This window comes from Microtus pennsylvanicus, chromosome 2 (assembly GCF_037038515.1).
Source record: "Microtus pennsylvanicus isolate mMicPen1 chromosome 2, mMicPen1.hap1, whole genome shotgun sequence".
Taxonomy (NCBI): Eukaryota; Metazoa; Chordata; class Mammalia; order Rodentia; family Cricetidae; genus Microtus; species Microtus pennsylvanicus.
This window is the reverse complement of record NC_134580.1, coordinates 82,004,285-82,028,430: the sequence shown is the minus strand read 5'-3', so window position 1 is coordinate 82,028,430 and position 24,146 is coordinate 82,004,285. Positions and strand designations below refer to the sequence as shown.

The 24,146-nt window shown below is 36.4% G+C and overlaps 2 protein-coding genes across 2 annotated transcripts; one reads left to right on the top strand and one right to left on the bottom strand.

Annotated features, from left to right (window-relative positions):
- Positions 1–15,423: 15,423 nt before the first annotated feature.
- Positions 15,424–16,365, top strand: LOC142844266 (olfactory receptor 4F3/4F16/4F29-like). Its single transcript, XM_075962603.1, has one exon. It carries the CDS (start codon positions 15,424–15,426, stop codon positions 16,363–16,365), a length of 942 nt encoding a protein of 313 aa, XP_075818718.1.
- A 6,216-nt stretch (positions 16,366–22,581) lies between these two features.
- Positions 22,582–23,520, bottom strand: LOC142844913 (olfactory receptor 4F3/4F16/4F29-like). The gene has a single exon (XM_075963693.1). The coding sequence runs from the start codon at positions 23,518–23,520 to the stop codon at positions 22,582–22,584; it is 939 nt and encodes a 312-aa protein (XP_075819808.1).
- Positions 23,521–24,146: the final 626 nt, after the last annotated feature.

Here is a 24,146-nt window from a genome sequence, read left to right as displayed (position 1 = left end):
TCAGCTCCACTTAAAACCTTGTTTCTTGTGGGAGAAAAAAACTAAGAATAAAACTTCAAATTATTTTATTCCCAATAATCAAGCATATGAGGTAATACATATGCTAATTATCCTGACTTATTTATTTTGTTTTGTAAATACTTAATTGAAATGTCACATATATGTACATATATATAATATTTGTTAATTAAAACTTACTAAAATTGAAAGAGGAAAAAACAATATGCCAATAGATTTTGAAAAGGTGACCGCAAAGAGAAGGAAGTGGTTCTTGTGTCTGATTGTTTTGTTCTATGTAATGCTTCTGAATTTAATAGCACACCTCTTTCCATAAGTGGTACAGCAATGTTCCTTATGAAGTAGAACATGAGCCACAGAATAGCATAAGTCAGTGAACTGTCAGTTTTCAGCTTTTATCATGTTAGACACAGAAATGGCAGGTGTTTAGAAATTAATCCATGAATTTGACACTATGGCAAATTTAAATATCTGGATTTGCATTCTAATAAAGTCCTAGGAGTTGGCAATAATCACTGCCCTAAATTAGGTAGTCCATAACTGCAAACTCAAAAGTCTGAAAAGTAACATGATGTCATAGAAAGTATTTCATTCAACCTTTAATACAAGGGTTTATTACACTATGTTGTGGATCTACTTGTATTCAGTTAAGCAATGTGACAAATAAACAAAATATGGTCCTTGGGTCCAAATTACCAACATTGACTGACCCTTGAGCCTCAGATTACCTGTCAAATACATTTAAAGTAGCTGAATTTTCTCTTAAGATTTAGGGTGAAACAACTAAAACATAATAAAGAATTCTTTGAATTAATCTTGTATCCTGCTACATTACTAAGAGTGTATAACCCCAGTAGCACGGACAAAGAGAGAAACAATTAATTAATGGGACCTCCTGAAATTGAAAAGCTTCCATAAAGCAAAGAAAATGGTCAACAAGACATAACAGCAGCGTACAGAATGGGAAAAGATCTTCACCAATCCCAAGTCAGATAGAGGTCTGATCTCCAAAGTACATAAAAACTCAAGAAATTTGTCATCAAAAGAACAAATAACTCAATAAAAAATATGGAGTACAGACCAAAACAGAGAACTCTCAATAGAGGAATTTAAAATGCCTGAAAGACACTTAAGGAGATAATCAACATCTTTAGTCATCAGAGAAATGCAAGTCAAAACAACTCTGAGATTCCATCTTACACCTGTAAGAATGGCCAAGATCAGAAACACTGATGACAACTTATGCTGGAGAGGTTGTGGGGAAAAGGGAACACTTGCATTGCGGGTGGGAGTGCAAGCTGGTACAGCCCCTTTGGGTATCAGTGTGGTGACTTCTCAGAAAATTAGAAAACAGCCTTCCTCAACATCCAACAATACCACTTTTGGATATGTGTCCAAAGGGTGCTCAATCATGCCACAAGGACATGTGCTAAACTATATTCAAAGCAGCATTGTTTGTCATTGCCAGAACCTGGAAACAACCTAGATGCCCCTTGACCGAAGAATAGATAAGGAAAATGTGGTACATTTGCACAATGGAGTATTACACAGCAGAAAAAATAGTGACATTTTGAAATTTGCCAGTAAATGGATAGAACTAGAAAACATCATATTGAGCGACGTAACCCAGACCCAGAAAGAAAAGTATCGCAAGTACTCACTCATTAGTGGTTTTGAGACATAAAGCAAAGAAAACCAACCTACAAATCACAATCCCAGAAAACCTAGACAACAATGAGACCCCTAAGAGAGACATACATGGATCTAATCTACATTGGAAGTAGAAAAGGACAATATCTCTTCTATAAATTGGGAGCATGGGGACCATAGGAGAGGGTTGAAGGGGAGGGGAAAGTAAGGGAGGGGAGCAGAGAAAAATATTTAGCTCAATAAAAATCAATAAAAAAGAACTCTTTGTGTATATATTTTATACTAAATATTAAATAACATTAGTATTTCTTTCATTTACCTTTGTTAGTACTCAGCACATTTGAAAAAATAATGAATGAAAAAGAAATATTAGCAGTAAAAATAGGACATCAAAACTAAAAATCAAATAAACATACTTCAAAATGTATTTCAGACTTTTATCCAATGATATGTTATACTCTTCAAATTTTTTTGCTGGTAAAAATATAAACTTTCAATTGTAAATTTAATTTATTTACACTCGTGGAACACTGTTTCATGTAATAATAATAATAGTGCTTACTACTGATTTAATTCATTAATAAAGTTCTCATATAATAGACACCAACTCCATAAAGGGAAGGACTGAGAATGCACTGTTTTCAGAGAATCTCAAAGCACAGTGTTACAACAGATATAAAATAAGAACAAATAGACATTTGCTGAAGAACAAAAGAAGATGCATTTGCATTATTAAGTGCCACATGAAAATATAAGGAATCGAGATAAAGAGACTGGGCAGAGTTCAAAAGTGACAGAAAATATGAGATGAAAAATGGAAGGAGCACTGGGGAAAAGAAGAGAAGTGGAAAAGGAAAAAAGGTAAAGAAATTAAAATTTGAAAAGAGCTACATAGCTTGAAATGTATATAACAATGAGAAGAAAAGGAAAAGTATTGCATTTACACTAAATACAATAATTTATGAAACATGACTTGCATTGATTTTTGTCCATATCTTCAGAAATGAAAAACTATGTATTTCTCAAGTGCTAACGTTCTTGGAATTAGTTCTGAGTATTTGTCAGTTGAGAATTGATCTGTCTTTCATATTGCCAATTCCCATCATCTAACAAGAATTAAGATTTAAAAAAAATGAGTTTGAAGTTAGAATATGATGCAAGTCTGAAACATATTCAAATATCCAAAAATATAGAAACTAATCAAATTTGATGTTAAATATTTAAAACCACTAGGCAAAGGCAAAGTCTAAATCACAGTCAAGAGGACAAGTCTTTAAGAGATTTCTAGACTCCAATATCAGGGTACAGTGTTGCCTTTCCTTGTGCTGTAGGTTTGCTTTCCTTGATTTACACCGATTTCAGGGATCTTCCTACACAGATATCCAGACATTTAATTATCATAAGACAAATTTGATAATTATTTCCAAATAAAGAATTGAATTAATTGAATAGACACCAACAAGGTTTGTTAGTGCTCATGTGAATGATCACCATCCTCATTTCCCTCATCTATCTATAAGCACTGAAAGTTAGTTATCTTTCTAGTTCAAACATTTTGTATTTTTAGCTTCCAAATGGTCGCAAACCGTCTTTAAATATAAGCAAAACCAGGGTCACACCTTTTTAGTTCAAAAACACCTTTATTTTGATAAATATAAATAACTGTATATCTCTTAAAATATTTAGGTATATGCATGAAAGAAAGTTACCTAAAAGATTAAAGAAACTCAATTCTTTTACCAATACCTTCTTTATTATTCCTATTCTACTTCCCATCTTCTATCATAACTAGAAACATGATGATCTGTCGAATCAACTCCTCCTTAACCAACTAAGAATTTGAAAATAAAATTAAATAGATAGTAATTATGAATAAAACAAGAAATGTAATTCTAACTTGGCAGATTTATATATGGTTTTGAAATTGTCCATATCTCATTTCAAAGTGAAATTGCATTACTTTTACAGTGTTGATTCTTTTTATTTCCATGAAAATCTTATTTCTGCCCAGATATATATGATGCTTCCCTTGAGCACATTTGACAAGTTCCAAGGAAATTTAATTGCATTTTATAAGGCAACCAGTTTGTATCAATCTACAAACTGTATCAATTTCTTTTTGAAAGCTAATAAAAATCATATAATCTTTGTGGCTTTTATTTTTATATATCATTAAATTTTGCTTATTTAACATGTGGTGAAGGATAAAATTGTTTATATAATCATCAGAGAACAAAATAATTAGCTATAACTTATGATTAATCCAAAATATTATAAAGTTGTTTGTTGTTTGCATTGTTTTTCTAGATCCCCAGATAAAGTGTTCTATCTCAAAAACTCTGTAATCTTTTCCCAATATGACATTAACTAATTTTAAAATGATTCTAACATCATGTTCAATTCTTTTTCTTGGATGATATCTGCTCTGGTTTGGCTCCCTATGAACTTTATGATATGAACACATTCAGAGCAATTCCAGTAATACTATTGTGTGTATAAATAAAGAACACTCTATTCTATTTAAAGTTTTCTATATAAACCCATTTTTACCTGCATGAAAAGAACAACATCTTTACAGACTCAGAAATCCAATGCTCCCCTAACATAAAGTGTCTAATAATATCCTGTCATAGGAAAATATGAAACTAGTTATGCATATCTCAAGAGGCTGATGATCAAGAAATACTGCAAACATATAGTTTAGAGGGAGCTTGTGGCTCAGGGACATTTTCTCTAGAGAACTATTTGTTTTGACCAGTAAAACTGAAAGATTTTCAAATTCATATTATGATGCTAAGGAGAAAAAATGAATCAGAAATGGAATTATTGTAGCATTGCTATGCTAATGAGTAAAATAATTGATTCTATATTGTTATTAAACTCTGACTATAAGTAAATATTAATTCACAAATTAATAGTAAACAATCAGGCAACTCTAAAAAGTACACTAAAGTAATAATATAATATGAGAGACAAGGTCTACTCATTAAATATTCATTTTAAGTAAAAGAACAATCTCTATAATTATGGACATAAATTTACTTACAGAGTTCAATACAGTGAATAACAAGAATGGAGTCACTAAAATACCTATCAATTTTTGAATGGAGCTGAAGAGATAGCTCAATGGTAAAGAGCACTTGTTCTTGAAGATATCCCACATGGATGTGCATAATATTCCATAACTTTAGTTCCAGTAGATCTGACACCCTCTTCTAAGCTCCATGGATACCAGACACACTCATGGTACACAGATATATATGTGAGCAAATCACCCATCCACATAAAATAAATGTTTTTAATTAAAATTAAGAAGTTATATAATGCTTATACATTTAAACTCCTTGAAGTCACTAACAAGAAATTTCAAACTCTAGAAAGACAACCATAGAACGCTGCTAACATAAAGTTGGCAGCACAACAATACACATCAAGCAGCTATGCATATAAAAATAAACAAATCTGGACAAATAGATACCTCAGTACTTACTCCTCAGAATAATATTTTAGAAAAATGGATCAAGACAGGAAACAAGAAAGAAATCAAGAACTTTCTAAAACTGGATGAATAGACAAGATAACCAAAATTATGACACTCAGGCTAATCTAAGAGGCAAGTTCATAGCATTAAGTTCTCGGATTTTTACAATATTCCCCTTCCAGCAATCAGGAGAGAGGTCCCTGCACGTCACCTGGCCCTGGTGGTATGAGTTTGAGTGGCCCAGATTTGAGGACCTGAGAGCAGGATAACTGACCCCACTCCTCGCTGCAATGTACATTGGGCGAACTAGCTGAGGCAGTGGTGGAGAGCTCTCCCAGGGAGTGACCATGAGGAAAAGCTGGTGACCTGACCAATCCAGCTATCTCCCAGGCCCAGAACCAGGGTTATGAGTTGTCTCACCTCAACATACACCCCATCTATTAATTGTTTGAGCCTGTGAAGGGGATGATCCTCCAGATCCAAAATAGCAGGATCTTCATAGCATGGGACAACAACAGGATATTCAAGAAGATTCCAGTGTGAACCCATCATAGGTGGCATAGCAGAAGCCAGAGGTCCTGAGCCAGGCCAATGACTCATTGCAATGAATATTTACAAGTAAAGATGGGTAGAATAAAGAGCAAACTGTGTCTCAGTGGGCCACACTACAGCTTCCAAAAGAAGATTCTTTTTGTTGTTGCTGCTGTTTTGGTTTTTTCTTTGCTTTTGTTTCTTTGTTTTGATTTTTTTGTTTTTCTTTTAAATTTTATATTGGGGATGCAAGAATGGGGGTGGATGCAAAGGGACAAGGAGTTAAGTGGGATCAGAATGCATGATATGAAATGCACAAAGAATCAATAATTTTTTTTGAAATTGGAGAGATCTCATACTAGCAATTTAACAACATATTTGAAAGCTCTAGAACAAAAAGAAGTAATCATACCCAAAAGGAATAGATGGCAATAAATAATCTGAAATCAACAAAATAGAAACAACCCAAAATACAAAGAATCAATGAAATAAAGAGTTGGCTTTGTGTGGGACAATTCTATATTCTGTCAATTATATTTTAAATTAACACTGATTGGCCCATTAGCCATGCAGGAAGTATAGTCGGGACAACCAGACAGGGAGTAGAGGTGGGGCAATGAGAACAGGAGTATTCTGGTAAGAAGGAAGTTCCTCCACAGTCCTGCCCAGACCACAGAAGAAGTAGGATGTGACCTACCCCACTGAAAAAGGTACTGAGCCATGTGGCTAACATAGTAAGGATAATGGGTTAATATAAGTTATAAGAGCTAATACGAAGCCTGAGCTAATGGGCCAATAAGTTTATAACATGTAGACTCTCTGTGTGGTTTCTTTGGGGCTTACCGGCTGTGGAAACTGGGAAGGACATAAACCCCAACAAGCTGGCCCTCATGTTACATTAACTCTTTGTGAATGTCAACAAGATAGAAAATACCTTATGCAAATTAACGAATAGGCAGAGAAAGAAGAACCAAATTAATAATATTAGAAATGAAAAGGAGGAAATAACAACAGACAGTGAGGATATCTGGAGAATCTTAAAAACCTGTACTCTTGAGAAAACAAAGATGGTGGCAGCCACCAGCACCTGCTACAGAACTCCAAGGAGGCTGAGAGACATGGAAGCTCCCAGGTTGACAAGGCAGTGGGAAAAGAGCCTGCAGAGCCATTAATAATGCTAGAACAACATCAAAAGAGAAGAAACAAAGGCAACTCTTATGGGAAGATGTTTAAAACTGAACCCATGAAATTGGAAAGAAAGATGAGAAATGACAGTTGTGGTGGACAACGCTGACTCTATAGCTTCAGCTATTGTTTCTCAACCAGCAGTCACAAAGGTCATGCTGGATGAGACATGGAGCTGTTGGCACCAAGGACAGGGTGGTGTGCAGTGGCATGGAGCTTCTGCAGAAACATGTCTTTACTGAATAGGGTCATCCCTAGGCTTGCTGGCTAGGTGGCCACAAACATAGAATCATTACAGTGGCAGCCCACCCTGCTGGGAGATGGAGATTGCAGGATAGTGGTGCTGTTCAGCAGGCTACAAGCACAAAGGTAAAGCCCTGGAATGAGCCTTCAGGTAGCAGTTACTGAGAACAGGTAGGTCTGTGGCAGCCAGAAACTTGCACAGACACTGATCCAAATGCCTTACCTAGGAGCAACATCACCCAGACTCTGGGAAACAGCAGGCTACCCAAGAAGTTGCTGTGGTGATATTTCATTTGTATAAAGCTTTCCTGAAGATCAGAGAGTAAAATAGCCTCACTGTCAGCCTTACGGACCAAACATTGGTAACACACACCTTTAATCCCAGTAACCACACTGGTTACCATAGAAACCAGATGATTTATGCTTTTAATCCGAGTCCTAGGGAGGATTATAAAATGGGAGGTAGCAGCTCTCAATTTCAGTCACACTCCAAGATTCCTGGAGAACGATCATCATTTTCGGACTGAAGTCGAGGTAAGAGCCAGTGGCTGACTGCTTTGCTTTTGGGATCTTCAGGTTGAACCCTAATATAAGTTTCTGACCTTTAAGTTGCAGCAATTGCCCAGTAATTTTGATACTTCAGAAACTGTGAACCAGACCAAAGACTCTTAGCAATCAATATTTGCATGCAAAGCTGTTTGGGAAATATGTGTGTGTGTGTGTGTGTGTGTGTGTGTGTGTGTGTGTGTGTGTGTGTGTGTGTGTGTGTGTATTTGCACTGTGGGACACATTGCAGCTTCCAGTGTTCTTACAATGAACGAATAAGTAATGAGGAGGAAAACATGGAGGAATGGAACAGCAAGTGCACAGTGGAGATGCAACAGCAATGACAAGCTTGAGAGCAGGTTGCAGTGGACCGAGAAGCACATAATTGCCAAGTGGGACTAACAGGGTGCTGAGCAGCAACCTGGAGCTTGCACATACTAAGCCCCTGAACATGCTACCCAGACACAGGATCAACCTGGTTCTGAATAACAACAGGCATCCAAGATAAAGAACAGTTCATTTTCTGGATTGGATCTCCTCCAAGAACCTCTATGGCACGTGCCTCAGTTGGAAACCACATTGCTACCCGTGGTCCTCTGTTCCAGGCTGTATTAAAGCCTGAGGTTCATTTGGATGTCCTTGGTCCTGCTACATTAGAGGAGGGGAGTGTTGATGTCTATGGCCCTTGTTACCACTGAAGTCCATGCTTAGGTCTAGGGTCTGAGCTGTTGCCTGAAGCCATGTTGATGTCTGTGAGTCATGCTGCCACAGAGAGCCGTGTATTTGTCCATGGTCCTACTGTGGACAGAGATTCTGTTTATGTGCATGGCCATTTTCAGTAAATTTTACTGAAAATGGCCATGCAGATGTCCATGGTCTGTGCTGTCACCTAAAACCAAGTTGATGTTCATTGGCTGTGCAATTGCTCAGCACCTTGGTGATGGGAGTTCTGCCACCTGAGACCTTATGGATGACTTTGGTCTGTGCTGTCACCAGAAACCATGCTCCCACTGACTGAAAAGGTCAAAAAAATATTTTGCAGTGGTATTGATGACAAACATCCATGTTCATAAGGGAAATTATTCTGTAATTAGCTTTCTTTGTTGAATATTTGCATGGTTTGGGTATCACGGTGACTGTGACCTCACAAAGTTAATTCAGCAATTTTCCTTCTGTTTCTATTTGGTAAGATAATTTGAGAAGTATTAATAATATTTCTCCTTTGAGAGTCTCATAGAATTCTGTTCTAAAACTGTCTGGCCATGGAATTTCTTTTTGTTGTTGTAGGACTTTTATTGATTACTTCTATTTCCTTGGGGGTTATAGGTCTATTTAGATTGTTTATTTTTCCAATTTTATAGAGTACACAGTTTCGATCTATGACTTAAAGATTCTTTGGACTTTCTCAGTGTCTGTTGTTATGTTTCCTTTTTCATTTCTGATTTTGTACTCCAAAAATCAGTTGCCCTCCTACACACAAAGAATAAGGAAGCAGAGAGGGAAATCAGAGAAGCATCACCTTTCACGATAGCCACAAACAGCATAAAATATCTTGGGGTAACTCTAACCAAGGAAGTGAAAGATCTATTTGACAAGAACTTTAAGTCTTTGAAGAAAGAAATTGAAGAGGATACCAGAAAATGGAAGGATCTCCCTTGCTCTTGGATTGGGAGGATCAACATAGTAAAAATGGCAATTCTACCAAAGGCAATTTACAGATTCAATGCAATCCCCATCAAGGTCCCATCAAAATTCTTCACAGATTTTGAGAGGACAATAATCAACTTTATATGGAAAAAAACAGTATAGCCAAAACAATTTTATACAATAAAGGATCTTCTGGAGGCATTACCATCCCTGACTTCAAACTCTATTACAGAGCTACAGTAATGAAAACAGTGTGGTATTGGCACAAAAACAGAGAAGTCGACCAATGGAATCGAATAGAAGACCCAGATTTTAACTCACAAACCTATGAACACCTCACTTTCTATAAAGGAGCTAAAAGTATACAATGGAAGAAAGAAAGCATCTTCAACAAATGGTGCTGGCACAACTGGATGTCAACCTGTAGAAGAATGAAAATAGACCCATATCTATCACCATGCACAAAACTCAAGTCCAAATGGATCAAAGACTTTAATATCAATCTGAACACACTGAACCTGATAGATGATTTTGTTAATTCGGATATTCTCTCTCTGCCTTTTAGTTAGTTTGGATAAAATTTTTCTTCCTTGTTGATTTTCTCAAAGAATCAACTCTTTATTTCATTGATATTTTTTATTGTTCTCTTTCTTTCTATTTTATTGGTTTCAGCACTCAGTTGTCTATTTCCTGCTTTCTACTCATCTTGGGTGTGTTTGCTTCTTTTGTTTTAGAGCTCTCAAATGTGCTATTGGTTGCTAGTATGAGATCTCACTCTTCTCTTTCCTTTCTGTTTTTGAGACAGGTTTTCTCTGTGTAATAGCCCTGATTGTCATGGAACTCCCTTTGTAGATCAGGTTGGCATCAAACTCACTGAGCTCTGCCTACCTCTACCTACAAGAACTATAATTAAAGGTGTGAGCCACCACCACCCATGACTCTCTGTTTTATGAAGGCCATTAACTTTTCTCTTAACACCATTTTTCATTGTGCCCCATAAGTCTGGATATGTTGTACATTCATTTTCATGGAACTCTAGGAAGTCTTTCATTTTTCTGTCATTTATTCTTTAACATCGTTGTTACTCAGTACAGTATTATTCCATTTGCATGAGCTTGGAGGCTTTCTTTGTTTCTGTTCTTGTTGAAGTCCAGCTTTAACTCATGGTAGTCTAATAGGATGCAGGAGTATTTAAATTTTCATGTATATGTTGAGACTTGCTTTGTGACCAAGCATGTGTTCATTTTGGAGAATGTTCTACGAAGTGTTGAGAAGAAACTGTATTCTTTTTTTGTTTCAGCAAAAAGATCTCTATATATGTTAGGTCCATTTGAATCATAGCATCTGTTAGCTCCAGTCTGTTAGCTCTGTTTAATTTTTGTCTGGATGACATGTCTTTGGTGAAAGCTGGGTATTGAAGTCTCCCACTATCAGCATGCAAGGGTTGATGTGTGATTTAAGAATTAGTATGTTTCATTTACACCTGGCTGCCCTTGTGTTTGGGGCATAGATACTAAGAATTGAAAAATAATCTTCATTAATATTTTTACTTAAATACATTTTCTTAAAAGCAATCCAACAAAAACATCTTTTTCTACAATACCAGCTGCAAAATTCTGGATCATTTATTTGTAGTCATATTCTGTTCTGTCTGAAACTGTGTTGTGCCTTGCTTTATTTCCAATAGCATATCTTTGTGAGACAGGGCTTACAGATTGTTGTTGGTAGGGTGGTAAATATAGAAATAGATTTGGGAAAGATTATCTTCAGTGTGTTCTTGCAAATGCAGCTGGAAATTTTCTAATATGATGAGAAAGAAGCAATCTCAACCTTCATTAAAATTGGTTTTTTACACATTCTATCACAAAACCTAGCAATGTAATTAACTATTATTATATAAAGACTATTATCCAGGCTACATTTTACTTCAATATTTAGCAATGAAAATGCACCCTGCTTACTGGATAATTTCATTATGATTCTTAACAGTAGCAAAATTATAGTTATCAAGTAACAACAAAAATAATTCCATGGTTAGAGGATAGCACAACATGAGGAACTGTATTAAAGGGTCACAGCATTCAAATGCTGGGGCTGGGGAAGGCAGATGGATCCCTTGGCTCACAAACTATCCAGTGTAGCCAATAGGTGAGCTTACATTCAGTGAGAAACTCTGTCTCAAAAAAGGCAGTAGAGAATAATGGAGGACACTTAACGCAGACCTGTGCTCCCTATGCACATTCATGGATAGTGCACCTTCCTGTACATTTACACACACACACACACACACACACACACACACACACACACACACACATGCATACACTACGCACATACAAAATGAGGGGAAAAGAATATGCAAGAAATAATTATGTTTGTTCAAGACTATTCGTGGCACTATTAGTTACTCAAAAAATGTTGATGGCTTTTGTCTATATTTTTTGTAAGAACTTTACATAACTTGATACTCTTTTTATGAAGCTACAGTTACCCTAATACCAAAACAACACAAAGGCTCAACCAAGAAAGAGAATTACAAACCAATCTCACTCATGATCATAGATATAAAAAACTCAATAAAATACTGACAAACTGAATCCAAGAACACATCAAAAGTCATCATCCAACATAATCAAAGTCAGCTTCATCCCAGAGATGCAGGGATGGTTCAACAAAAATCTATCAATGTAATCTGCCATGTAAATAAACTGAAAGAAAAAACCATATGATCATCTCATTAGATGCTGAAAAGCATTTGACAAAATTTAACATCCCTTTATGACAGCCAAAACAATCCTGTACAATAAAGGAACTTCCAGAGGCATCACCATCCCTGGCATCAAACTCCATACAGCTTGGTATTAGCATAAAAACAAACAGGTTGACAAATGGAATTGAATCAAAGACAAGAATATTAATCCATACCTATGAACATGTGATTTTTGGCAAATAAGCTAAAATTACACAATGGAAAAAATGAGAGCAACATCAACATATTGTGCTGGCATAACTGGATGTCAACACGTAGAAGAATGCAAATACACCCATTTCTATCCCCACGCACAAAACTCAATTCCAAATGGATTACAGACCTCAATATAAATCTGAACCTAATAGAAGAGAGAGTGGGAAGTAGTCTTCCATGTATGGGCACAGAAGACCACTTACTACATATAACCCCAGTAGCACAGACACTGAGAGCAACAATAAATAAATGGGACCTCCTGAAACTGAGAAGCTTCTGTAAAGCAAAAAAACACAGCTAATAAGACAAAAAGGCAACCTACTGAATGGGAAAAGATCTTCACCAACCCCACATCAGACAAAAGACTGATCTCCAAAATATACAAAGAACTCTTTAAAATGGACTACAGATCTAAACATAGAACTCTCAATAGAAGAATCTAAAATAACTGAAAGACACTTGAGGAAATGCTCAACATCCTTAGTCATCAGAGAAATGCAAACCAAAACAATTCTGAGATTCCATCTTACACCTGTAAGAATGTCCAGGATCAAAAACATGATGACAACTTATTCTGGAGAGGTTGTGGGGTAAAGCGAACACTCCTGCATTGCTGGTGGGAGTGCAAGCTGATGCAACCCCTTGGGATGTCAGTGTGGCAATTTCTCAGAAAGCTAACCTTCTTACCCACCAACACTGTATGAGCTCCCTTTGTTCCACATCTCATGAACATTTGTCATCTTTTGTCTTTGGGATGATAAACAAATATATTTGATAGTAATAGAAAGAAAGTATTTATTAAGTAATATTGAGTATATATTCCACATTGGGTACTACTGGTTTTTTTTTCATACATTGGGTTGTAGGAGAACATGGCAATGATCTTGAATTTTGGCAATTGTGCATTTCCATAAGAATTATCTTTATATGCTAATATTTGAAGAATGATGGACATTATATTAATAGAGGGAACTCTGTGAAGGAAAATTATAATATAATATAAGGAAAGTCTTATTAAATATAGTCATAGAAAGTTGTTTGAAAACTTTGACATAACATTGCCTTTTCAAATTAGTAATGATCACTCAATTATTTAACTATACTTCTGTTGAAAAATCTCCACAGTCTAAGGTCTGGGGGCTTGGGACTTTATGGAATTGAAAGACACAAATTTCCAAAGTGGGTGATAGCGCAGTGTGTGCTGGTTTCTCCTTTGCTAAAACTTCATTGCTAATTCTACGATAGGTAGCTAACGCTTTCATCTAGCATCTCTGCCTCTTGGATTTCTGAGGTTCTGACTTTCTCATCAATTACTTTAACACTCATTCTGAGGCAAAAAAAAAAGTATTTATGATCATTTACGTGAGAGGTACTATTGTTCTTCATTTCTTTTGTCCTTTTTATTCCCTGGGTGTCAATACAGACTCAGTGGACCACACTAATTAGAAGCATTGTTTTTGCTGGGGAAAAAAAATCTTAAGGCTCTTTGTTTTGGAAAAGGCATTCTGTCAGAAGGTAAAATTATCCTCCTCTCAACCAAGATAAATTCTCTCACTTAGAGAATTACCATGTAGGTAAAACACACATGTGAACAGATAATTCACAGGAGAGAAATATCAGTCCAATCTAACTATGCACAGAGGATCTGTCTACAACTATTGGTCATAAATTATTTGCCCTCAATTTAAGCTGCAGTTTTGTTTTTGGAACGTTTGCTTCGTGTGTTCTAGAAGAAGCAGAAAATAGGATCAGCTGAGCATGTGTAAGTTTTGCTCATGTTCTTGGAGAAACTTTATTACAAAAAGCTCCAGGAAAAAATAAAAAACAGAATGCTTATCACATAAAAAATTACAAAAGAACAGTGCATAATATGTTCATGCTTTCTATTCGATATTCCTTCCTTATTTTTCTTATCCATTTAGTTTTTCATAGCGATGAATTTTTAACATATGTTCAGCTTTTGTATTCAATATACTCTTGACTTTTGTCACTTCTCAGCATAATCCAAAGTAATTTTCAGCTTTTCTCTTTGAGAATTACAGCTTTCATATGATTGGAGCTTCTCATTGTCTCTTAGTTCTTTAAGAGTGTGATTCCCACCTGAAGACATATTCTGTTGGATTAACTCAGGTAAGAGTTTCATTACCTTTCATTCCAAACAAGACTGTCATTTCCATTTTTCAGTATCAGTCAATGCTATAGCTGAAAGTAGAGTCATCCATTGTTCTTCATATATATTGGTAATCATTTAGTTACCTGCAGAGTGCTTCAAACTGATCCTGCATGCAATTTACTTGGAAGGGTAAGAGGCTCATGGACCACTAAACTTTACTGGCTACTGATATATTCTGGGAATCGTTGTCTCCTGTTGTGGACACACTGCTGAGCTCACCAGCCCACAACAGAGACCACGCAACACATAATTACACAGAGGGCCTGATTAGACTAACTGATAACAAAATGAAACGAATAGATATGGACCAGAAAAGGTATTTGTCAGGGGTAGAGGAAGGGTTGGTACATAGATGGAAGATGGTGAAGGATGGGGGATGAGTTGGGTCGATATACTCTGTGTGCATGTATGAGACTTTCTGAGAACAAATTTAATTAATTAAAAAAGCACTATTTTCAGCAAGAAAAGATTTAATATTTTTAAAAGTACCTTTTTCATTGATGACACTACTGCAAGCCTACAAAACCAAGATGTGTCAGCAATTTAAACACACAAAATTTCAGAACAAACGAAGGAAGTGATGCACAAAGGCTAAAAGCCCGAATTTCTGTTAGCACGCTACCATTTCATGACGCTAATTTCCCATGTGGAAACTCGTGAGCACAGCAACTGTATAGCTTGTTTGACTTTCCTTAGATTCTCAAGTGCCTTTGCCTCGATTTTTCCCTCTTCGCTACACACTTCAAACTAAACATAGGATTAAAGGATCCAGTGCCCCTAAATATGCAAGCATAGGAAATGTTCTGTACCTAGTCTCTGTGAGAGATCTGTAAAATCTCCCTGTAAAACAACAGGGATATCTTTGATGTTTTATACTTGAGTCATTGCTCCACAACCAGGACACCCCTTTTGCTTAGATACAATATTTTCTCCCTCTGTACCCTTCAGGTAGTAATCATCTCATGGTCAGACCTGCACAACTTGATGGATGAAGGAAATCACTCCATGGTATCAGAATTTCTGTTGCTGGGTCTCACCAATTCATGGGGAATTCAGATTCTCCTTTTCCTGTTCTTCACAGTATTTTATGTAGCAATCATGCTAGGTAACCTTCTCATTGTGCTCACAATCGTCTCAGACCATCACCTGCACTCCCCAATGTACTTCCTGCTGGCCAACCTCTCTTTTATAGATACAGGTGTGTCCAGCATTGCTACCCCAAAGATGATTTATGACCTCTTCAGAAAGCACAAAGTCATTTCCATGAATGGGTGCATCACTCAGATGTTCTTCATTCACACTGTGGGAGGAACGGAGATGGTGCTGCTCATAGTCATGGCCTATGACCGGTACATCGCCATCTGTAAGCCCCTCCACTACCTCACCATCATGAGTCTAAGGATGTGCATTTTTCTCTTGACTCTGGCTTGGACCATTGGCCTTATCCATTCTGTGGCCCAGTTGGCTTTTGTTGTCAATTTACCCTTCTGTGAAGCTAATAAAATGGATAGCTTTTATTGTGATTTTCCTCGGTTCATCAAACTTGCATGTACAGACACATACAGACTGGAGTTCCTGGTCACTGCCAACAGTGGTTTCATCTCCATGGCTACCTTCTTCATCCTGGTTGTGTCTTACATCTTCATCCTGGTCACGGTTCGCAAACATTCCTCAGGTGCCTCCTCCAAGGCCCTCTCCACTCTCTCAGCTCACATCACTGTGGTGCTTTTCTTCTTTGGTCCTTGCATTGTTATCTATGTGTGGCCTTTCCCTACTTTACCCATAGATAAATTTTTAGCAATTTTTGATGTCATCATCACTCCTTTCATGAATCCTGTCATCTATACACTTAGAAATAAGGAGATGAAAGTTGCAATGAGAAGACTCTTTGTTAGGTCTTTAAGTTTCAAAAAATTCTTTCATTGACAGTTCAAAAGCTTCATATTAAAATAAAACATTATTGAGGATAAATCCTCTTTTATCCTGTATTAAGTGGTCTTTCCTGAAACAAATACATGTAAACAGCATTAAATGGTCGCAGCAAGATGTAATTATGTGTTTAAAGTATATAATCATATACATGTATTACATGTGTGTATGTATGTATATAATTGATATGTATATGTAACACTGGTAAAGGATTAAGTCTTGAATTTGGTGGGGAAGGGTTGTCAGACATGAGCGTGGCATGAGAAAGAAAAGGGAAGAGAGAGATTGCTTAATTATATTTTAATAAAGTAATTTAAAATTTTTGTTCTAATAAACAATTTCGAAAGTCTCTTCAATTTAGTGTTTTAAATATCTACTGTATTCTCTGCAGATCTGATTTATTTTGCTAAATAATTGTTAGATACTAATGATACTGAAAAGCAATAAATTCAGTGTAAATGTGGTTTATGTAAGATGCTGTGTCTCATGAAAGTAACGGTGACTTCTGGAACCTCACGCAGTCAGCATACTTTGTTATCATCTCAAATATTACAAACATCCTTTTGATTCTGGTTCTCAAAAATAGAACTCTTCTAATCTACCAGCTGCCTAGATTTGGGCCTTGTGGATTGTTCAATGTCTGTACAGCAGCAGGAATACACAAAATAAAGATCTCTAGCTAGAAATACATTGGAACTAGAAAAAGTCACCCTGAGTGAGGTAATCTAGACCCAGAAAGACAAACATGGTATCCATCTCAGGCTCCAAAAAAACAAGTTCTCTTTACAGAGATACCTTATTCAGCCAACACAGGGTGGGGAGGTCCTTGATCCTTACTCAAAGTGATGTGCTAGACTTTGTTGACTCCCCATGGGAAGCCTTACCCTCTCTGAAAAGTGGATGGGGGTAATGGGGTGAGGGGAAAGTGGAGGGAGCAGAACCTGAGATTGGTATGCAAAATAAAAAAATAATAATAATTAATTTAAAAAGGAAAGCCTTAGGTTATTAAACACATTAAATGCAATAAACTGCAGGTTTTTGAAGTTTTAAGACCATCTATCTAAATATAAGTTTATGACCTTAAAAACATACCTAACATGACTATAAGTCTGACTATATATATATATATATATGTATATATATTTCTTAATTATACATTACATATTTAAATGAGCTACATAAGCATAATACCTTAAACAAGAGTAAAAATATGCATACCATATAACAAAATTAACTTTAAATTTGTATCAATGAACCAAAATCCATACCAAAGTAAAATATGTAAAATTAATAGTTGTTTTTTAGATTAAAGTAGATCCAATAATATATCCTTCTGTCCTATAATTTCTATACCTTATCCTTCTTTTAGAAAGAGATCTGTGAATTTTATTGTTTTCTTTAGCCTATTTTTACTATGACCAATAACAAATTTTACCCAAATCCCTCTTAAATGAAAACAAACATTTATAAACAATGTTTTGGAAATGTGGGCATAGTTTTTTAGACTACTACTTCCTGTTTTGCCACCTGCTTCCTACTTCCCATCTGACTATGGGTATGGGTAATCTTTGGAGAAACTTTGAGAAAATTTAGGATTATAGTCAAGTCCTAACTGGAGTATTTTGTGAGGATAAATCATCACAGCCAGTAGTCTTGAATCTGTTTTGGGTATCATACTCTGAGGAAACTCTTAACAGGTGTTCTGAAAAGTTGAATCATCTATCTGGATTATGTGTTACCATAGAGATTTTTCAGGGGGTCTTCCTCAATCAAACCTGATTTTTCCTAACTCAGAATGAACCCAGAGCCTCTCATATCCTATGGAAATAAAAGCAGAACCTCTTTCCCAAAGTAACATATCTCTTAAATTTTGAAGTCAAGCTATTTTTAAAATATATAGGTTGTTTTAATCTAGCAGCTTTCATAACCCAAGGTCTTTTAGTGGCTGAAAATTTTAAAGACAGCACAATAATATCCATAATCAAGACTCTGCTTAATTATCATCTTTACATGGCTTATTATGTATAGATTTTATTTTATTTCTTTTTTAGGGACTTTACACTTTTTCTTTTCTATCTCAAGTCTATGTATACTTTTAAACACAGTGTAACCCATTTAAAAGGGTTTTTCATTTTGTTTTGCTTTGTCTGAATCTGTCTTCACTGCATATTTCTATCTTTTTCTGACCACATGAGTCTTTAAATTGCTAAACGGCAGTTTGAGCAGCTGGCTCCACCCACCTCATTGGTCTATGATAATTTAGCTTCAAGGCAGAGGTATCAACATGACCCGTGTGTACCACCTCAACTCTGGGAAGTTTATAAGTCTATGCCACCACCAAGTCCCATGCCACAGGCTGCTCATAAACCCTATGTAAGTGTTTGCTAGTAGGGCCTCTTAAAAGAGACTTCTGTTTTTATTCAATAGTGCTGAGTAAGGCAGCTGTGTGTTAAAAGGAGCCAACTCTGCTCACCACCAACAAACAGAGCCTACCCAATAAAATGCAGCCAGCAAGAAGTTATGCTTGACTCTAATCTTTTGTGTGTTTAGAATCCTTTTTTTAAAGTTTTCTCATGTTTTATGTGGAAATATTTGCCAAATGTTTGGGTACCATATGTAGATGGAATTTTCCAGTCCCTGGCCATCTGTTCCCAAACACCCCTTCAGAGGCTAACTATATTAATCATAAATGCTCGGCCAATAGCTCAGTCCTGTTACTAGTCAACTTGAATCCATTTATGTTAATTTATGTATTGTCACATGGCTCATAGCTTTATCTGTCCCCTAGTATGTCTTGCTTCCTGGACAGCTGGCTGGCATCTCTCCTGACTCTCCCTCCTTCTTCTCATCATTCTTAGATTGCCTTCCCTACCTAGTTGTATCCTGTTCAGCTATTGGCCAGCTAGCTTGTTTATTAAATCAATCACAATAACATATATTCACACAATGTAAAGAAATATTCCACAGCAGCTGTGACTTTTGTTCCTGGTGCTGAGAGAGCTGTTTATAAAAGAAACTGGGATGCATATTGAAAGAGGGGCAGAATTTTGACAACATGAAAATGTTAGGAGGAGGAAACTGTACAATAACCTCATGTCTTCAATGCCATATGCCTTCCTATTCTCTTATTCTGTTTTCCTTCTTAGTTTCCTGTGGTTGATAAATTCTGAGATCTATTTGACTTTGTCGTTTTGTTTTCAGGATTGTAAAAGCTAATTCATATCTTTTGTCTCTGGAAATAAAAACTCTCACACAACTGAATCTCCTTATTTTCTTGAAAAATGTTTTGTCTGTATTTTTTGGAAGTGCCTTAAGTAACATGTTACACAGGTATACTCTAGTGTGTTCTAGTCTGTGGTCTTTTGACTTCTGGTATACATTTCTCTACCACACTAAAGGAGTGGCATTGGAACTCTGTTTCTACTTCTATGGCTCTACAGAATAGAAAATTATACAGGGAAGAAACACTGCCTTATATGACTCTACATCCACAAGTTTCTGTCAAGATTTAAGCATACCTTCTTAACAAAACAAAACTGTAGAACTGCTGAAACTTAACTCTAAACTCATGTATAAAGAAATAATTAAAATATTCTAAACTAGGGTAATAAAAATAAGAGAGCAATAAATCATGATACAATTGTTCAAACATATGAATTTTAGTTTAAAAATAGTATGTTAATTCATAACACTGCCATTAAGGTTGCAAATGGATCACAAGAGATTGATTACATAGCAACAAATCAGGACAAGAACTTCGGAATTCTAAAGGCTCCTCTAAAGCCACTGCTCTCTGTATCTTACTCCACCTACACAAATCCACTTTTCTATCCCTCATTAGAATAGAAACAGACATATGATAATGATAATAATAATACAGTAAAAATGAAATATAAAAACAAGCAGAAGAAAAAGAGCCAAAAACAGCACAAGAAATACATATAGACACAGAGACACACACATTCACTGACACAGAAATCCCATAAAAACAAAAAAGCAGAAACCATATTCTATATGCAAAGAAGCTGTAAGATATTTCTAAAAACACAGGCATGCATAAAGGCCTGGTGAAGTATTATGAGACAAAGTACCTCCAAATGCGAAAGATTGATTTTGCATTGGCCACCTACTGTTGGACATGAGATCTGGCCTTAGGGGTGGTATCTATATCCAGTGAGAGTCAATTAGAGAAGACTAATTTTTTCCTTTGTGAGTGGTTATAGCTCCTGGGTGAGTAATGAGGGCTTGTGACCACTTGCTCTCTCAATGCTGGGACCTCGATCTTGCACAGACCTGTGCAGGCCCTTCACGTGCTGACACAGGAATTCATATGTGTGCCGGTCCCGCTGTGTTTAGAAGGCTTTGTTTTCCGTGGGATTCTATTCTCAACATGAAAAGACATCAGAAATAAAGGTCAGCAACTTTTTATTGTGGCCCTTAGTTAGGGTCTCTGCCTATATTTCTTCAGATAGCATCATGTAGAATACAGTCTTCTATGTCTTTCTTTGGCTCTGCATTTATATTATTAGTATTTGTTTTTTGACTTATTTATTTTCATTGTTCTGCAGACTTTCTTAGAAATTACTCAAGGTCCAGACAAGAAGACATACCCTGTTCTTATGAATAAGGTAAGACAATCAAGTGAAAGAATTCTGTAATAGTTTGGAAAGATTTATAAAAACACAAGAAACTGTAAAGAAATTTGGAAACAGCAAGGGCATTCCTACAGTTACAGAGCTCTAGGGATTTCTAGGGTCATAATTCAAATCTATAGTTCCAGAACAGGGTGAGATAAAAGGAAGCGTAAATAGGAGAGTGAGACAGCTATTTCTTCATTTTACCATGAGCTTTATTTATGTTTTGTTCAGGACACATCAACCTGGGGTGTGGTGTTGCAATTACCATTGTAACTGCCATTTAGTAAACTATGTCACAAAATTTGAAAACTCAGTGGCTTGTCATGAGGCACATTTGTAGACTAGTGAATTCTGTGTTATGTTTCATTTGATATGAAATATGTCCTCGGTAAAACAATACCTGTTTAAGTACAAGGCAGGTTGGATAAATCATTCTATGAGCCTACAAATGATTAACCTAGCAGATATGTAGGCTCTATCTCAATCACAATTTAAACAGTGAAGTAGAAAAGAAATGAATGATATACAATAAAGGATTACTTACAGGATTTATTGAATGGTCAACCCACAAAGCTGCCCAGGAAGGTTGCAGTCTCAATATGGATGCAAAGTTAGAGGTGCTATAATCCCACAAGGGAAAATAAACATGAGGTGGAGACTAAGGATAATTAATACTGTGTGTATAAATGTCTGCAATTTTAAGGCAGTAGTTTATGGCTAGCCCGGTTACTATAATCATAATGATACACTTGCAACTACCTTAAAATGTGGAGTAATTAAAATAGGATATAGAAAGGGAAGCAGAGCCACAAGACTACTTGTGTTAAAAAGATTTATGATGACTTAGCAGACTGTAGAGTGTCTATGAGAGGCCTACGTGCCTACATTGTACCAGCTGATAAGAAAGTTATAGTTCCATTTGCATCTCTAAAATATCACACAAACTTTTTCTAAACTCTAACTTAGACATATACTGAAAAACAAACATGGGAACTACAAAGGAAATACAAAGAAAACTTAAAAATTAAATATCATAATGTTAATTGGAGAGCTTATATTACTGACAATCATGTATGCTTGCAGATTCTAAACAGACAAACAAGTGGTTAGACCGTGTACAAGGCGTAGCAGATGAAAAATTAACTCAGATCAATGTCAATTTGTAAATTCCACATGGAGTGATGCCAGAAAGTCCTGCTTGTGAGAAAATTGATGTTCAGAGAAAGAGAGAGAGAGAAAGAGAGAGAGAGAGAGAGAGAGAGAGAGAGAGAGAGAGAGAGAGAAGTTTGACATTTCCTTTGTCAGTCTTAAAGCACCTTCTATGTTCAGCACACTAAAAGTTTATTTCACATAAAAATTCTTCTTTGGGAATTAGGCTCTGTATTATTATATTCTTTGTTTCATAAATATATAATTGCTTCTCTGTTGATAGAACACATTGAAAATCTCTCCTAACAGAAGAAAAATCACCCAAATATCAGTATAGGTAAACAAATATGACCGTAGAAAGTAATTTTTCACTGAATTTGGTCAACAATTAACTGTTTTCAATGAGAAAAGTTGGCACTGCCATAATTTAGGAAATCTTCCCGTATTTCAGTAACTGTCTGCATATTCTCTTCATTGATGTCTTCATTTCTTGATTCCTCAGAGTGTAGATCACGGGGTTCAGAAAAGGAGTACCAACTGCATCAAATATGGCCAGATACTTATCCAGGTGTGTGGAGGGAGAAGGCCATGAATAAATAAATATCAAGGGACCAAAAAACAAAACCACAGCAGAGATGTTAGCAGAAAGTGTAGTCAGAGCCTTAGAGAAACCACTTGAGGAATGTTTCTGAACAGTGACTATTATGACAATATAAGACATGGCCAGTATGAAGAAGGAGCCTACAGAGATGAATCCACTGTTGGCTGATACCATTAATTCTAATTGGTTGGTATCTATGCAAGCAAATCTGACGAACCGAGGAAAGTCACAGTAAAAACTGTCCAAAATATTTGGTCCACCGAAAGGCAAATTCAAAATATAAACAAATTGAACCAGGGAATGCATAAGGCCAACCACCCAGGCAAACACTAAGATAAAAATGCACATTTTGGCATTCATAATGGTCAAATAATGGAGAGGCTTACATATGGCTACATATCTATCATAAGCCATGCCTATAAGCAGCACCACCTCTACACCACCAATCACATGGATGAAGAAGATTTGAGTGATGCAACCTCTAAAGGAGATGACTTTGTGCTCTCTGAACAGGTCATAAATCATCTTGGGACAAGTGACACATGATGCACCTAAATCAATGAAGGAGAGATTGGCCAACAGAAAGTACATGGGAGAATGTAAGTGAGGATCAGAAGCCACTGTGGAAATGATGAGGGAGTTTCCCATCATGCTTGCCATATAAAACACTGAAGCAAACACAAACAGAAGTACTTGCAACTTCCAGGAGTTGGTGAGTCCCACGAACAGAAATTCTGACACCATAGAGTGATTTCTTCCTTCCATTGATGCTCTTTGCAGCACTACCTGAAGGACATCAGTAGAAGAAACCGAAAATTATGATAATTGTATTAATACTTTAAAAGGGTAGAACTCGAGGTTATGAAAACCTATTTTTCATTTAGGATCTAAATCCAATCCAAAGATGAATGTATATATGAGCAAATGCTTACATGGCTCCTTATCAGGTGACAGAAAATTACAAACACTCTTAAATAGTCTTCCACACTTGTTAAAAGAACTTTCATCAAAGGTTCTAAAATAACAAGTCTTGTTTAGGTGTTAAAAAAGGAACCTTGTTGGGGGGGTGCACCCCTCGTGGTCCCGACTTCTTTGCTCATGTTCTCCCTCCTTCTGCTCCTTATTGGGACCTTGGGAGCTCAGTCCAGTGCTCCAGTGTGGGTCTCTGTCTCTATCTCCATCCATCACCAGATGAAGGTTCTATGGTGATATGCAAGATATTCGTCAGTATTGCTATAGGATAGGGTCATTTCAGGTTCCCTATCCTCAGCTGTCTAAGGAAGTAACTGGGGACATCGCCTTGGGCTCCTGGGAGCCACTCTAGAGTGGAGCTGATCTATTGGGAGCTCACCAAGGCCAGCTGGACTGTGACTGAAAAAGCATGGGATAAA

Coding starts and splice junctions, on each gene's coding strand:
- LOC142844266 (XM_075962603.1), top strand. CDS start 15,424: ATGGATGAAGGAAATCACTCCATGGTATCAGAATTTCTGTTGCTGGGT.
- LOC142844913 (XM_075963693.1), bottom strand. CDS start 23,520: ATGGAAGGAAGAAATCACTCTATGGTGTCAGAATTTCTGTTCGTGGGA.